This window comes from Arachis stenosperma, chromosome 1, assembly GCF_014773155.1.
Source record: "Arachis stenosperma cultivar V10309 chromosome 1, arast.V10309.gnm1.PFL2, whole genome shotgun sequence".
Classification (NCBI taxonomy): domain Eukaryota; kingdom Viridiplantae; phylum Streptophyta; class Magnoliopsida; order Fabales; family Fabaceae; genus Arachis; species Arachis stenosperma.
Genome location: NC_080377.1, coordinates 4,534,779 through 4,553,570, shown reverse-complemented (window position 1 = coordinate 4,553,570; position 18,792 = coordinate 4,534,779). Strand labels below are relative to the sequence as shown.

The 18,792-nt window shown below is 26.5% G+C and overlaps 1 protein-coding gene across 1 annotated transcript; it reads left to right on the top strand.

Moving 5' to 3' along the window:
- Positions 1-4,206: 4,206 nt before the first annotated feature.
- LOC130945619 (kinesin-like protein KIN-14F) lies at positions 4,207-17,443 on the top strand. Its single transcript, XM_057874328.1, has 18 exons — positions 4,207-4,286; positions 4,550-4,755; positions 7,816-7,979; positions 8,535-8,678; positions 9,231-9,614; positions 10,536-10,604; positions 10,731-10,967; positions 11,073-11,154; positions 11,903-11,998; positions 12,089-12,268; positions 12,361-12,467; positions 12,904-13,084; positions 13,909-14,071; positions 14,164-14,417; positions 14,531-14,694; positions 15,596-15,799; positions 15,959-16,587; positions 17,131-17,443. Exons 2-18 carry the CDS (start codon positions 4,575-4,577, stop codon positions 17,294-17,296), a joined length of 3,405 nt encoding a protein of 1,134 aa, XP_057730311.1. The 5' UTR covers positions 4,207-4,286; positions 4,550-4,574; the 3' UTR covers positions 17,297-17,443.
- Positions 17,444-18,792: the final 1,349 nt, after the last annotated feature.

Sequence of the window (18,792 nt, the reverse complement as noted above, 5' to 3'; positions counted from 1 at the left end):
TTTGTATTTGAGTTTTTAATTTTAAAAGTACTTATTTTATAAAAATATGATAAAAAATAATAATATTATGAGAAAAATTATTTTTTTAGCTTCTTTATAAATTCTTAAATAGCTTTTTAAAAAGCTGTAATCTAATTTTAAAAATTACACAAAATATTAATACTACTATTTTTCATAAATTAAAAACTCAAAAAAATTACTTTTAAAACAGAGGCTTATTCCCTTGGTAACTTGTAACTAAATTCTAATTAACTATAGAATAATAGAAGTGTAGCAGGAAAATGTTAATATTGGAATCTAAGTAGTAAGTATCTAATGTTCTATCTTGCCAAGACTCAGGTTGTCCCGAAATTAGATCCGATTGAAAAACCTAATTTTAAAAGGCACTGTAACATTCACTAACTTAGTATTAAATTAAACTTCATTTACGAGTTTTATTATTTGGATTTTGGAAGACAAAATTTTTAAAGATTTTTGTTAACCATCCAAATAAATCTCTTGCTTCCAAATAGTTCTTCTAACTCAAGAATTTTTATTTTAATTTAATTAAGTTACTATTTACTCTTAATTATTAGTGTTAAAAAAATACTAAAATATATTATTATAATAAGATAAAATTTAATTTTAATATATTATCAATGTAAAAAAAAAAAATTTATATGTATATTTAATTGTGTAACGCTGTATTAACAAAAATAACTATCTTTTACGTTACAACTCGCAAACACACATTAAAACCTTAGCATAATATAAAATGTTTAATCCACCATACCTTAAAATAGAAAATTTGAAAATTTATTCTAGAAAATATGATCCATTAACTTCATTCCCTCTCTCTTGATAAAGATGGCAAACTCTAATTTTAATGCTAAATAGGCAAAGGGCACAGCATGCATGCTTCTAGATGAAGTCTCTTCCATCTTTAACCAACAAACCAAAGAAAAAAAAAAAAGGCTACAAATTAAAGTGAATCAAAACAATCTCTCTTTGTGTGTGGTCCATAAAATGGGGTGCAAAATGTAAAAACATGAATATGGAAAAAAAGCACAAAGCTAACCTCCGCAATGATTCAAATTTTGGGGATCCAACGTTTTATTAGGAAATTGGTATCAAACATTGGACTTTCGGCTCTTATTCTTTTATATTATAATAATATCATATGATGAATATATACTAGTGCTATATATATATTTGCCTTAATTCTTCTGTTTTAAGCAATGATATTGACTTATTATTTCATGTATTTTTGACATAATTGTACTTCAGCTTCTTCATTTCACACTCCCAATGGAGGGCCTTTATGTCATTTCCACTAAAATAAATAAATAATATCAAGATCATAATGTAAATGTATCATTTCTAGTTAATAATTTATTTTGTATATATTGTGAATATAATTTTTTTTCTACTCATATATATAATAATATATTGTTCTATAATAACAAATAATGTTTGATTTAATTATTTATCATTTTAAAAGTTTTATAAACACAAACATTAAAACTATCTTAATGATTCATATAAAAAGTTACGTTGCAGCAATCTCAACAAAAGGAAAAGGACATATAATTTCAAGAGGGAGAATCGCTAGTCTTCATCCATGATGTATGCAGTTTTAAAGAAACCATCAACCAAATTAAATTGAAATCAGTGCTACCAATAAGCATGTTCATTATATTAATCTTTTAGTCAAAAGGTTTTAATTGTTCTTTACTATTTTCCTATTCAATTTTTATTAGTTTTTCTCTCACTATTTTTTTTGTTTAGATTTTAACCCTTTGGTTTTTAAAGAGTAATTAATAATTACTAATATAAACAATGTTAATTAAACAAAAATTTAAAAGGTTTAAATATTGAATAGTTATGATAACAGAAAAAAGTATTAGCGTATTATCTCCAGTAAAATATCTTATATATTATTATTTTTTATTAAATATTATCTTGTTTGATTCTTAGTAGGGGTGTGCATGATCCGACCCAACCCAAAACTTTGATTCGGTCCCGAATATTTTAGGGGCTAATTTGGTGTGATTTCATCGGGTCTAGAGCCGGATAAGGGTCTCAAAAATAGACCCGATTATTATTTCGGGTCGGGTTCGGGCTATGGCTCGGGTCATCCGAAGTCGGTCCGGTGGCCCAATCACCATACACAATAAATATTTTATATTATTAGTGATGGATGATGACTATTATTATCTGGAATTTAAGTATTGTAAACCTTAATATTTTGTGTTATTAATCATTATATATAAGATTATAAGTTAATGTTTATATTTAAAATGCATAAGACTTTAGACTAATGCATAATATTGTGTTATTTATATTGATTTAAATATTTGGTGTTATTAGATAATATTAGTATTGATTATGGTTGTACTTTAATTTTAGAGAAGAGTTGGTTTTTGTTATATTTTTTTAAGTAAATTTTACCATGTCAAATAATGGTTGGAGTTTTAGAAATTTGGATATTTTTACATGCTAAACGGCTCGGTTTTCACCCGATATAGTTGTGGCCCGAAAGGATATAGGTTTCATCGGGTTTAGGGTCGGGTTCGGATCTCATAAATAGACCCGGTGCATATTTCGGATCGAGTCTGAATCACATCAAACCCAGTTTCACCCGACCCATATACACCCCTAATTCTTAGTTTAAGTCTTATACTATTCTTTATATAAAAAAAATGTTGATTTTGTGGAGAATATGACTTACAAAAAATGAGAAAGATAGAAATTTAAGTGCAGTTAATTTTATGTGTAGTTGATAGTTGAAAATTATTAAATAATTTGATAAGTTTAACTAAATTATTATTTAACGATTATCAACTATCAACTTTATATAAAGTTAATTGTATTTGAGTACCGATGAAAAATTGTCTAAAGTTGTTTATATTCTTTCTCATTGCAATTTGCAGTGTTTTGAACTTGCAATTGGTTTAATTTTCCATGAGAGACTTGTATTGGGTAAATGCTTTTAGAACCTATGGTTTTTGGCCTAGCAGACAAATGAAAGTGTATTGTGTGCATTCATGCATATATATGAGGACTCGTGAGGTGGATATCAATTTTCCGCCCTCCATCTCCGTTAAAAAGAAAAACTCTCTATTTCGATCTTATTTTTGTTATGAATTTCTGTCTAATTATTTCAACAGAAAAAATAGATAAGCATATAAATATTATCTTAGTTTTTTTTTTAAATTTAACACAAAATTATAACATAATTTAATATAATTCAGTAAAATTTAATATAATATAACAATCCAAATATAATTTAACATAATTGAATATACAATTAAATATCAACATACACATTAAGAAAATAAAAGTAAAAATAGTTTTTAACATATAATAATAATAATAATAATAATAATAATAGCTCCGTTAAATAATGAATCCATCATTTAATCCTTTTTTTCCCTTTATCTTGTGATGGTGGTCCAACTCAAAAAAAATATATATATCAAATATTTATTTTTATAATTTAAGGTAAAGTATTAAATTGGTCTTTTATGTTTGGGCATAATTCTGTTTTAATTCTCAAGATTTAAAGTGTTTTATTTGAATTCAAAAAAGTTTTATTCAGCTTCGTCAAATAGTTCCATCGTGAGGTTAACATTAAATAATTAACGAAATGTGTTACATGACAACAATACAACAACAAGGTCGATAATCTGGAGGATAAGTATAATAAGCTCCAGAAGCACAAAATCAACCGTAGATGCATCAATTCATTTATTTATCATTCTCTTTAGTTTTATAGAAAATATTTCATTTAAATTGTAAAAAAAATGATAAATAAATATATTGATGCATTCATGATTGATTTTGTGTATTTGAAATTTGTATTTATTCTCCAAATTATCGACATTGTTCTTGTGCTACTATCATATAGAACATTTTATTAATTATTTAACTTTGATCTTACGGTGATACTACATTGAAGCTAAATGAAACATTTTTAGATTTAAATAAGATACCTTAAACCTTAAGAACAAAAATAAAATTACGCCGTAACGTAAAGGGCGAATTTACTACTTTATCCTATAATTTATATTATACATGAGTTTTATAATCTTATGTTAAAAGTAATTAGTGTTATATTTTTTCACTTTACTAATTTTAATGTCATATTTAAAAAGAATAGCGTTGAATCGTTGATCACATTTGACACCATTTGAAAATTCTTCTCTCACTCATCACTATATCACTATAACATCATCAGCATATAAATAAGCTTCTTCTCACTTGTTTCCTCGTTCTTCGCTTTCATTTTCTTCTTCCACATACTGGTACCACTTTTATCCTTTTTTTTTTTAAACATCATAATTAAGCCTTATATATCTACATTTTTTCCTTTGCTCAATTTTCTCTTATTATTTTTTCCCTTGATTATATACATTACAATCACGAACACAATGCATAACTATTCTAATTTTAATTCTATATATACATTACTATCATGCATATATTGGTAGATTTATTTATATAGATACAAATTCTATTTATCTAATTTCATATCCTTACATTGGTTCTATATATGTATATGTATCAGAGAAGAGGAGAATAATTTATTGAAGATGCCACAAGAGAGCTTCCATAATCCATTTTTCACTTCTCCTTCAAAGAGAGGATTGAAGGGTTTGGTTCCTAACAACAACAACAATAATAATAATGAAGCTTCTTCAAAGAATGCCATAGCAATAATAGAGGAAAGTTTCAATGATCATGAATTGGCTCAAAGAAAGGCAGAGGAAGCAGGTAATTAATTACATACATATATCACCTAATTAATCAATTGTCTCCTTTTAATTACTTTATTTATACATCATTCTATACTAATTAACGCCTAAATTAATATCCTATGATTTATATAATGCCTTTAAAAAAAAGGTTACTACATATATATTTCTTGCACTTCTAAACATAATTTCCATGTGATTATATAAGAAGATTTAAGAAATGACTATAAGAGAATAGTTTTTATGCATTAATTATCAATGATGATGTTAAACAAATTTATATTAATATAAATAAGAATTAGAAAAAACATTAACATCATATTAAATACAAAAACTTGTTATTTGAGTTGAGCATATTTTGTTAAAGTTTCTTCTATTATTAGTTGTTCCTAGTGTAAAATCCGGACGTAATCCGGACCAAATATTATTCTATTATAAAAATTTATTGGTACTTATTTATTGATAATAATAATTGTTATTTTTAATTCGAAAAAATTTTGATGTATAAAAAATTAAAAATTTATTGTATAATATATTAATATGTAAAATTATTCCATCTTTTATTTCTAGAGGCCAAAATAATTTTACTATTTTTCTAGTTCATATCAGTAAATTTTACTTAAATATCAAAATTATTATATTTTTATATTTAAATAAATATTGTTATACTCTGTTACTGTTATAGTAGTATTTTGAACTTTATATCACTTTGTTATTATTAAGTTTAAAGAGATCATGATGAGAGTTCATAGCTAGTGAAATGGAAACAGAAATTATGTTTATAAATACGCTAAATTATTTACATCTATTTTATTGTCTCTAAAGATGAAATTTCTACTTTAATAATTAAAATTTTTTTTACTCTTAAATTAAATTGGTTGTTAATAGTATTACTCACTTCTTGCATGTACTGAGTTGCAAACAACACAACGAACTTAATTATATAAAATTTTAATTTGGAAAGGGATCAAATTTTGGATATGTAATCTTTGAATTTTTAATTTGGACATACAAATTTTTTATTTGTTGATTATTAGTTAATTTTTGTCGTCTCTCTAACAGGACCATTTTAAAAATAAAAATAATTTTCCAAAGAAAATTGTTTATCCTTATTGCTATTTTTTTTTCTTTTTAATTTTTAATTTTTTTATTGTGGTGTAGTTCCTACTCCAAAAATAAAAAGTGATATAATTCTTTATCAAAAGTAAATGAGTGGGAAAAAGATACTTGAGTTGAGGCACAATTCTTGGTGTGATGTTAGGTTCTTATGACCCCGTGGAAAAGAAAAGAAACAAATTTCATGTTGTTCTTTTAAAGTAATTTATTTGTTTTTTTTTTTTTTTACTTTTTCTTTTGGTCAACCAAATCATTGCATGGACCCCATTTATTTAATAAAAGAAAAATAAATAAAAGAGAAGAAAACAAAAAAGTAATAGTTGGTTCTATATACTAAACAAACATTGGTTAGAGAAAAGAAAAAAAAAATGTGATGAAGCAAAAGATTGTTATGGCAAAGCATGATGTTGATTGATCAAGGGTGGTAATATAATAATACCCCACAAAAATAATACTAGTGTGGGTCCAAAATTTTGTGTGATGATATCAACTATATATATATATATATATAGATTATTGTTGTTGGAGCATATAATCTTTGACATTATCTATTAAGCCACTTCATCAAAGCTAGAAACACCATATATAATAATTTTGGTGCTATCTAATTAAGATGCATGCCACGCACATTATTATTGTGATAACAAATGATTATTGTTTGTCTACTTTAACTTTAATGTTTGTTGATTGAGATTGAAGAAACCGTAATTAAACAGGATTAGATTAAAGAGGGGTGTCATTTATTTCTTTGGTCTCTTTAACTAATTAATCTCAAGTTATAGTAATGAAAAAAAAGTCAAAAACAAATGAAATTGAAATTTAATCTGAATTATTTGACTATAAAAAGGAAACATTAAAACTCTCTCCGCTTAAAAATTAAATTTCTTGATTCCTTCAAATTTGTGTGAAAAAAATAAAATCAGCTTACATAAAGTTAAAAGAATTGTTTCCCTAAAAATTACTATTACAACTCTTTTCATTAAAGAACATTCTTTGACAACTGGATATATAGTTGCATTGCTTCCAAGGATACTTTCACATTTTTCAAGAGCATTGTTGTAAAGAAGAAACAAGAGAACTTTTAACAAAGGAGCTAGATAGGTCAATTAATTAGTTGATTACACTTATTGATGACATCTAAAACAAATTAAATAGGCATACTCTAAATCCAGAAATAAAAACCATGCATGCATGTAATGTAACTTGGTAGAATAACATCAATAATAAAACCTTATTTTACTATATTTAATTTTAATTACATGAATCAAATAATATCATTATACTTTAACATACATTATATTTACATTGAGAATGATTATACATAAATAATATTTTAATAATATACATAAAGAATATAAAAAATATAATTATGTTATACTTAAATATTTTTATTTTTCGTAATATTTTATTTATCTTTTTTTTTACGTATCTAAACCACTTAAAATAAAATTTTATCATTTTTTTAAGGTTTAATTACTCTGTTAGCTAGTCTTATAGTTTCGTAAAATTTTTAATTAGGTCCTTATATTTTTCTTTTTAATTGAGTCTATGCACTAAATATTTTTTTCAATTAAGTCTTTCTTAGTAGTAATTGGCTTAATTTTATAGGGATCCAACTAAAAAAAATAATTGGTATAAGAATCTAAATAAAAGGAAAAAAAGTGTAAGGACCCAACTAAAAAAAATTGGTGCAAAGACTTAATTAAAAAGAAAAAAAGTATAAGGACCTAATTGAAAATTTTGCAAAATTATAGGGACCAATAGAGTAATTAAATTTTTTTAAACTATAAACGCTATTTCGATCAAACTTTTTTTTTTCGATATTTTCGTTCTTTGTTCTGCATATACAAAATGAAAAAGCAAGAAAAATACTGATTTATTGATAGAAAAATGATATAAATAGGGATATTTGATGATAAAATAGAATTAGTTATGTTATTAAGTAATGAGTTGATATGATCAGCTTCAAGGAGAAACCAAGCATCAGAATGGGTTCGAGAAATGGATGAAGCAGCAAAAGCATTGCTCCCAAAAGAACCATCAGAAGAAGAATTCCGCAATGCGCTTCGGAATGGACTCATTCTTTGCAATGTCCTCAACAAAGTCCACCCTCGTGCTGTTTACAAAGTACTCTCTCACCTCTTCTAATCAAATATTTTCTAGACATAAAAAACTTATCCAACCATTAAAGGTTTTGTTATTCTAACATGGATTTCTTTTCTCGTACAATTTTCTTATTTGCATGCATTTTCTAAAAAATTATTTTTTTTTAGGGTTTAATCACTCAGTTGATACTTATAATTTTATTAAATTTATAATTAGATATATATATATTTATTGATTGAATATTATTTTTAATTTTATAATTAAATTATTTTTAATGTAAAAAATATTAGAATTAATTAAATATTTTTTTATAAATTAAAAATATTTTTAATTAAGAATTTGATTAAATCTTTGGCTACATATTTTTTTATTAAAATATTTTAATAATTTTAATATTTTTGCTAAAAAAACTTAATTACTAAATTAAAAGCAGTATAGAGACTCACCTAAAAAAAATATAAAAATTTAATTATAAATTTAATAAAATTATATAGACCAACTGAATAATTAAATTTTTTTAATATAAATTACTGTAATTATAAGCTAAAAATATTAATGTTGCATTGGATTTTGAAGGTGGTGGAGAATGGTGGGGTTGCGGTCCCAAGCGCAGAGGGCGCAGCACACTCTGCAATTCAATATTTTGAGAATGTCAGAAACTTTTTGGAGGCTGTCAAAGATATGCAGCTTCTCACTTTTGAAGCTTCTGATTTGGAGAAGGTTCCAGTTTCCAGCTTATCTTTTATATATATATTTATTAAAAATCATTCACATACATCATTAATTTGATCTTCAGTTTCTATTTCACCGAATATGTATTTCTTCTTTTAGTATATAATACTTAAAACTATTGACATGAATTTATTTAGTTTGATTGAAAACTTAATTATATTGTTATTATTTAAAAATTCAATAAATATTAATTAGTTCTACTTCAATGATAATTTCTTTAAGTAAAAATTTGATCATTCTTAAAATTGTACTGTGTGAATAGATAAAATTACCTTTAAGGAAATAAACATGTATAATTAATACTTATTTAATTAAAAAATTTAAAATAAAAGCATTATAAAAAAAACAATTAATATTGCCTTAATATTAAAAAAAATACTAGACAACCATGAAAATTTAGTGTTTTTGATCCACAGTTAGTTATTAATGTTTAAAAATATAAATTAAAAATATATTATTAATTTATTAGACTAAAAAAATTAAATTAATAATTAAAAATAATAACAAAAAATAATAAATTCTATTAATGCATGGATGCAGGGTGGTTCATCAAACAAAGTAGTAGACTGTATTCTATGTTTGAAAGGGTACCATGAATGGAAGTTATCCGGTGGAGAGGGAGTATGGAAGTATGGTGGAACTGTGAGAATTACTTCATTTCCAAAGAGATCTTCTCCTTCTTCATTATCCACAATTGGAAGTGATCAAAGTAGTGGTGATGATCAATCATTGTTGGATGAACAAATAGAGGCATCACAATATGAACACTTGTTAGAGTTTCTTCAACTTTCTCAAGAGTTGTTGATTCAAGAAGCAAGAACTGCAAACACTCTCTCTTTCCTTTTTGATCACTTTGGACTCAGGCTTCTTCAGGCATACCTTAGAGAAACTGATCACATTCAAGATCTGCCTTTCAATGCAATGGTCGGTAAGATTTTTTTTTTTTAATTTCATCTTTGAGATTGTAAGAATAATTAAATTTAGAAAATGGATATTATCACTCTAATTTTGATAATGATGCATTTTTTTTTACAAATTCATATAAATATAGAGTGCAAAGAAAAATATGTGTGAAGTGGTGTTGTCATTTTTTTAAAATTTAACTCTTGACTTTTTATAACATTATTTCGTGATTTAGTTTACTCTTTAGATAAAATTGTTCCCTTTAAAAATTAAGTTGACTATTATACTAAAAGGTCACTATCTATGTTAGATCATACTTAATTACAATTTTAAAAAATTGTTCCCTTTAAAAACTAAGTTGACTTTTACATAAAAGGTCACTATCTATGTTAGATCATACTTAATTACAATTTTAAAGATGAAATTGAAATTTTGAATAAATGAACAAAAATATATATGAAAAATATGATTAGGGTTGGCAATACATACCCTATTCGCAGGTATTTAACATGGTCCAATCCGTTCGGGTAGGATAGGCTATCCGACCCGTTGCAGGTAAGGTAGAGATCGGTCCGAGTAGGGTAGGGTTTAGAACTTTAAGATGCGGGTAGTGTAACGTAGAATTTTAATAAAATTTTCAACCCGCGTGTAGGGTTAGGGTAGAATTCAAACCTTATCTTACCCTACCCATAGCCAACCCTAAATATGACATGACACTTTTATCTATCAAAAATCATTTTTCGAGTATACTTTTAATATTTGCGATATTTTGTATATATTTTTGTCCATTTCAAACTATTTCATATATATTTTTTTCTATTTACTCTAAAGTTTTTAATTTGTTTTATTTTGTACAACAAACATTTCTTAGTTTGTATGATTTATAAATATTGTTATGGTTCATGCAATGTTATTGGTGATAATACGGGTAACAATTTGTAGGTAATTGATACCCTTCTTAGCAAGGTAGTCAAAGATTTCTCATCCTTGCTTACTTCCCAAGGCACTCAGGTAATTCTTAAATTATATCCCTTTTTAACAACTTAGTTTATTCCCATATCATGTTAATTTTCTTTTCTTAACAATTAAAATATTGTTGACAATATATATATATCTCAATTTTTAAAAATTTGGCAGCTTGGACTTTTCCTGAAGAAGATACAGAAAGGTGATATTGGGTGCCTATCAAAGAGAGAGTTCATAGAAGCTATCTCACTATATCTTAATCAAAGAAGTAATTTGGCATCAAATGATTTCTCCAAATTCTGCATTTGTGGTGGTAAACGTGAAAATATCCGCCATAACAATAATAATAATGGCAATTATTCCTCCAAGCATATTGAAGTAATCAATAACCAACAGAAGCAACTTGAGGTATATATATATATATGATTGTGGAACTTACTATAATTATTCATTTCACATGATTTAACATTGTTAGCACCATTCACTGAAATAAGGGTTATTCTCTTGCTTCAGGAAATGAAATGCTTTTTTGAAGAGACAAAATTGGAGGTCAAACAAATTCAGTCAGAATGGGAGCAAGAAAGTAGTGGGCTAGGTAATCAATTTTTTTATATTTTTTATTCTATTTTATTTTAATTTTCAGTCTAACTAGATTTTAATTATAAAAATAGAATATAAAAACAAAATAAATATTGACAAAGAAATTTTTAGAAATAGACATGGACAGAGATAATATATTTTTGAATGATACAGAAAAAATTAATATGTGACATAAAAATAAAATATTGACTTAATTGCGTTATTAAATTGCCAGCAACAGATTTTCTTCCAAGGGTATAAATGTCTAATTAGTGTATATTATCAATTTTTAGTATGCATTCTAGCTTTGTTAGGTAGCATTTGTTTTGAGGTATTGAGGCAGAGATTGGAAAATTGAGACTCAACATCATGTTTGTTGGTTTAGAGATTGGTACTAAAATTTTTGTCTCTGTTCCCAAAATTTCAGTATTTCAGTACCTCAAAAAAGTAAGAACACAGGGGACTAAAATTTTTAAAGATGGTGACTGATATTTTAATAATATTTTATACCTAAAATACCTTTATTTCAATTAATTAATTACAATTTTACTCTTTGTACAAATTAAATTAGAATTTCATTATTGTTTCAATTTCTGTCTTTTATTTTGCACCAAACAGAATACTGAGATTTATTCCAATCTTTATCTTTTAGTCTCTGTCTCTCAATCTTAATTTTTCTATCTCTATCTGTCTCTCAATCTTAATTTTTCTGTCTCTATCTCTCCACCAAACGCTACCTTATTGACATTATGTTGCATACTCAGAGGAACATATCAAGAGCCTTGAAGTGGCCTCGTCTTCCTATCAGAAAGTTTTGGAAGAGAATCGTAATCTTTATAATCAAATACAAGACCTCAAAGGTACACAATCTATAATCATCAATTTTATGATCAATATCTATGTTTTTAATTACTTATAACATACATAATTATTATTTATTTTTTACATAGGAACCATTAGGGTGTATTGTAGAGTGAGGCCATTCTTACAAGGACAATCAAATGGAGAGTGTACAGTAGATTATATTGGAGAAAATGGAGACATGATGATTGTGAACCCCCTTAAGCAAGGCAAAGATTCTAGAAGGGTATTTTCATTCAATAAGGTGTTTGGAACAACCATAACACAAGGTATATATTTTTTATCTTGTGATTTTATTATATACAGGTTTTTTATTTTTCCTTAAATTTTGGATTTTTTTAATTATTTTTTTGATTTGCAGAGCAAATATATGGTGACACTCAACCACTAGTGAGGTCTGTTTTAGATGGTTATAATGTGTGCATATTTGCGTATGGACAGACCGGCTCAGGAAAGACTTATACAATGGTATTTAATTTTGGTTGAATTACTCGATTCGATCAAATTTTTAATTAGATTTTTATATTTTTTTTAATTGGATTTGTATACCATATCAGATTTTGTAGTTAAATCACTTAAATTCCTGGTGTGACAAAAATATTAGAATTAATAGAATATTATGTTAAATAAAATGAATATGTCTAATATTTAACTGAATATTCTATTTTTTTAATAGAATATTCAGTTGCTTTTAATATTTTTGGGACGGTAGAAACTTAGTTACAAAATTTGATATGATATAGAGACCTAATTGAAAATTCGATAAAACTATAAGAAGCAGAAGAATAATTAAACTTTTAATTTATTAATTTCTTTTTATTCATCTAGCTTATGATTTATCTAGGCACAACTATAATTAAGTTTTGAATATCTCATGACATGTCTTATATTTGTTGTTGTATAGAGTGGTCCTGATCTTACAAATGAAGAGACATGGGGTGTAAACTATAGGGCTTTGCGTGACTTATTTGATATATCGAAGGAAAGAACAAATGCCATAAAATATGAAGTTTATGTTCAGATGATTGAGATATACAATGAACAAGTCAGAGACTTGTTAGTCATTGATGCCTCTAATAGAAGATATCCTTCAACAAATTTATATATTAATTATACTACTTATCATTTTTTACCATAATAATCTATTCTTAATTACTTGCTTCAATATTATTAGCAGCAACCATATTAAGTATACACAAAAAATTAATTTCAAATTAACTATTTGTATAAAATATATATTAAAAAAATTAAATAACAAATATTTTCTAATAATTAACTTTACATCTCTTATTCAAAAAACTTTGTAAACAAACTCCTCTATTGGAGTTTGATAAATTATAAAAATTTAATTATAAAATTTTTAAATTATAAAGACTTACTGCATTTATTTATATTGAGATATGGACAGAGAGACACAAAATCATGTTTGACAGAGGAGACATAGACAGAGATAATGTGTCTAGAGACACTAAATTAGTGTATTTTGTGTCCATCCTTATAGGAAGGACACATAGACATTAATAAAGGATACAACTTATTTTTTATTCTTTTTTCATTATTTTTGTTAATTTTTTATAATTATATTTTTTATTATTATATTTTTCATCTCAAATTTTTTGAATGAAAAAAAAATGAGAATAAATTAGATTTTCATAATTTGTTCTAGTTTATCACCAAACAGAATCCAAGAACACAAAATTTTGTGTCTCTGTCTATTAATGTCTTATCCTATTTTCAGAGTCCTGTCCTATTTTGTTCTCAGAAATAAATGCAGACTGAACCATTTCAAATAAATTTAATCAATAATATTAAGAGTTTAATTACAAAATATTAAACTACAGAGATTTATAAAAAAAAATTATTTGAAGTTCTATTTGCAACTTGTTTACTTGCTTAACAAGATTCACATTAGATATACGAAACAACTCTCAACTAAATGGTCTAAATGTCCCTGATGCATTCATAGTTCCAGTCACTTGTACCCAAGATGTTCTTGATTTGATGAGAATCGGTCAGAAGAATCGCGCCGTGGGTGCTACTGCGCTAAATGTTCGAAGCAGCCGTTCTCACAGGTACAATTTTTCATAACCATCTAATTATGTATCGTCACATCATAAAAAATAAAAAAAAACTTTTCACATGTATTACTTGATGATTGTTGCAGTGTTCTAACCGTTCATGTTAGAGGGGTGGAAGTGGTTTCGAATTCGATTCTTCGGGGTTGTCTCCACCTAGTTGATCTGGCCGGAAGTGAAAGAGTTGATAAATCTGAAGCTGTTGGTGAAAGACTAAAAGAGGCTCAATATATAAATAGGTCACTCTCTGCACTTGGAGATGTTATCTCTGCTCTTGCACAAAAAAGCCCTCATATTCCTTATAGAAATAGCAAGCTCACACAAGTCTTACAAGATTCTTTAGGTAACAAATATATATTGGTGTTTGTGTTTTTATTCAGGTGTGAAGAGTGTTTAGTGTATGAATACTTGAATAGTATTATTGGTTTATTGTTGTTGTTGTTGTTGTATGAATAGGTGGGCATGCAAAAACTTTGATGTTTGTTCACATAAATCCTGAGGTTAATGCAATTGGGGAGACACTTAGCACACTCAAGTTTGCTGAAAGGGTTGCATCCATTTCACTTGGTGCTGCTCAAACTAACAAAGAAACTGGAGAGATCCGACAACTAAAGGAAGAGGTTCATATTCTTCTTTTACTTTCTTAGGTTTTCTCATTTATTCTAAATGAGATTGACGAGTTTAACTTAATTTTGAAAAAGGAAATATTTATGTACATTTATTTTGATGTCAAGTTACCACTAAAAAATTATTAGATAATTTGATATGTTTGATTAAATTAATAGAGGAGTGTTAGGGGATCAGCAATTTTTGTAATTTGTAATCATGAAGTAGTCATTAATGATGATTTTAATGGTGTGAGATTTTATCCAATGACTAACTTTTCTTTTGCTGGTTACATACTGGCCAGAATTTAATAAAATTGTTGGCTTTCTAAATTTTTTTAAATTAATATTTAAAAATTTTTAACTATCAACTTTACATGAAAATAATTAATAAATTTTTATTTTTTAAAAATTAATTCAATCAATGAAAAATATTTGAATCAAATTGACTCTAATATCATATTAGAAATGACATTGAATGAACTTAACTTTAAATATTAGTTTAAAAGATATCAACAAGGCATGCTTTACGTGCTAGGTAACCAAAAATAAACTGTCAAAATTTATCTTATTTAATATTTATTAATGAATATTAAATAAAATAAATTTAAACTACTTTTGGTTAATTATTTTTTATTATCAAATATTTTCGATAAACTATATAGAAGTTAGACTATGCACATGTCATAGTTTACAAGTGTGAGTTATTTCTCAATTTTCGACGAAGTTATTGAATTATTAGATTATATCATTTAATTTTAAATCTAATAGCATCTACTTGATTCATTTTCTCAATCAAAAATGTTTGATAACTAAAAGAAATTTGCCAAACTAAGTTATGACAATTTTTTTTGTCTTTCTAACATTATTGTATCTACTATCTAAATTAATACAAAGGTTCCGGAAATTTGTGCAGATTGCAGGTCTGAAGTTGGCATTAGAAAGGAAGGAAACAGAACTTGAACAATGGAAGAATGGGAATAACTCTAGAAATGCCATTGAATCACAGAAAGGAAGAGCTATTTCACCTTATCGCTTGCCCAAATATGGAAACACTAGTGCCACCATGAAATCAGAGACTTGTCAGAGACCAACACCAACAGATGATAAAACTTTTGAGGTTATCCAATGCATATATTTTTTTTTTTTCACCTGTTGAAAAGTTGAATAACTTATACGCATGAAAAATATTCAATTTTATTTTTGGGGTAAATTTTAGTATTTTATATTCGAAGATTTAATTTCAATAACATGCATATGAAAAATTGAATATTTTCAGGGGAGGAGTTGCTCATCGGGTAAGCAAAGAAGGTCAAGGTTCCCTTCAGCATTGGATTCACCAATGGCAAAAATGGAAAACATTAATTCCCATAAAGGAAGATCTCCATCACCTCCAGTTATAAGGAGATCACAATCCACAGAAAGAGGTTCATCAGTCATTAAAATCAAGGTCAAAATCGACACAGCAGATAACAATAACAATAATAACCACCAAACCCAACCAATCATCAAGCATCCATTCCCATCTAGTAGGAAACTTCATCAAGAAATTAACGAAGAAGAACAATTCAAGCAAGCACTTAGTGTAGTAAGGCAAGGTGGTATTAGAAAAATCACTAAGCTTGATGGTAACAATAATAATAATAATTATTATTATAATAAGGGTAAGGCTAAGAATAATAATTGTCAATTATTATCACCCTTTAAGATTAATGAAAAGCATGATATGGTGATGCCTACTGCTACATTTGGTGAAATTGCTTTGGAGTCACCAAGAACAAGTGATTATTCAGATCAGTCAGAAAATAGCCTTGGCTTTACTGAATCTGTTACAGATTGTGGCGGTTTAAATCTAACCAAGATGCGTGATAACTTTCCAAGGACTTCTCATAATCTTTTTGGTTCAAGGTATGCTTATTAGAACTTTTTATTTTATATTATTTTGTTTATTTATTTTTAACTTCAAAAGTTAGAAACAAAAAAAATTTACCTTATTGTCCTGTCAAATTACCATTGTATTCTGCAATCTAAAAATAGAGATAAAAAAATAAATAAATATCCCTCTTTCTCGAGGTTCTGTTCTCGGACTGATTTAATTATTGGTTTATTAGTTCAACTAATCAATTTTCGACCAATTTTTTTATTCAGTGACAGTTTTGTTCTACAGTAGTTCTTTATACAGACGGAATTGGATTTTTCACTTATTTTTTGTTCGACGTTTTGAATCGGTTTTTAGAACCATGTTCTTTCTATCTCTTTATTTTTTTGTTATTATCCGTCTCTATGTATGTTTAATAAAATCCAAACATCACTTTTTTTTTTCTCTATCAGTATAAATACACAATCAAAACAGTACCTAGATGTTTCATTTTAAGAAATATTATGTTCATATATAACTAGTCTCAATGTTAATAATATAACCCTCTTTTTTTTCCTTTTTGCCATATGCAGAGGAATGGTGCAAGGAGGAGAACCATTATCAGCTAGCAGAGTTGAGAACAAATTTTTGAGTGGTTCAGGAGGTAGTAATACTAAAGAATCAAGTAAGACAGTAACCATGCCTGAATTTAGAAGGAGCAGATCTACCCCACGTGGAAAGTTTCTTGGTTTATCATGAAGATTTCATCTTAATCAGTTATTTTCCTATATTATATACCTTTATATATATTTATTTACTTTTGTACAGAAGATACTACTCCAGCAATTTTATATCACATAATTTCATACAGACTTTGAAGGTTTTTTGAGACTAATTAATTAATTTGTGTCACCTATCTATATTATTGTGTCTTGAGCATGCATTGTAATTTTAACCATATATATAAAGGAAGTATTATAACATGGTGAGAATATAATCTTAGTTAAAAGCTGCATGGTGCCTTTCCTTATTTGAGGGAGGGACACTGAAGTTATTGGTTTGGGAGTAGTTACCAACTATGAACTTATCTCGCCATTATTATTATCATCATCATCATCATTATGAATGCCATCTTTCATTGTTGGGCCAATTACTATGCATATTGGTCCTGCAGATGCATGTGCTTTTTACACCTTTACTAGATATAGATACAGCTAATTTTAGTTTATATGAATATGTAAGAGTGACACATTTAATTTCCAATTTCCCTTTAAAGTTATTACAAGACCCCATGTAGTTGAATAGTCGAAATTTGTTCTTTTTACCCTCTTAAAAGATCCTATGTATGTATGTCAAGCTAGAGAATTATTATTAGGTGAAAATTCAGGTGTAGTCGACTTTGATAGGTTAGATGAAAATTTAGTCAAATCATCTAACAGCTCTCAGTTATCAACTTCATGTGAAGTCGAATGCACCTGACTTTCTATCTTATTATTATCGAAAAAGATGGCAATTCAATAAAAAATGTAACTCTTGACCTTTCGGATCTAGAGCTCTAATACCATGTCATGATACCACTCATCCCAAAAGTTTCAGCTGATGAAAAAATGTAACACTAATGGTTATATCTCTAATACTCTATAAACCTCCATTGTACATATTGTACAAATATTTCATTAGCTCTTCATATTTTCTCTTATACTAAATATACATTAAAACCAGTTATAATGTTAAATATATATTAAAATATAAAAATATATATTAAAATAAGTTAAATTACATATATATTTTTTATACATAAATATATAATAATAGCTGATATTAGTTTGTTCATAGCATTTTTGATAAAAAAATTTATATTTTTCAAACTCTAATTTTTTTATAAAGAAAAATAGGGTCTTATATAGGTATGAAAGCTTGATGTGTTCACGTAGCTAGAATGAGAAAGAAGACTATACTATTCTAAATTTTTTTATAAGCTAATTTTTTATTTTTTTAATTAGTCACAATAATAATATCATAGCACTACTATATATGTTACCGCCCTTAAAAGTATTTTTTTGATTGAGTTAATGATGAGATAACATCTAATTACTTTTAAATCATCTGGTGATATAAATAGGACAAAAAACACGTTAGGGAACAACATTAATATTTATTTATTCTATCAAATGTTTGACACAAAAACAATATTTTATCAAAAAAAATATTGTTGTATACATAATTTCGTTTGAGCCATGCTATACGAGTATTAG

Coding starts and splice junctions, on each gene's coding strand:
- LOC130945619 (XM_057874328.1), top strand. CDS start 4,575: ATGCCACAAGAGAGCTTCCATAATCCATTTTTCACTTCTCCTTCAAAG. Junction 9,615..10,535: donor ATCTGCCTTTCAATGCAATG/GTCGGTAAGATT, acceptor AACAATTTGTAG/GTAATTGATACCCTTCTTAG. Junction 15,800..15,958: donor CAGATGATAAAACTTTTGAG/GTTATCCAATGC, acceptor GAATATTTTCAG/GGGAGGAGTTGCTCATCGGG.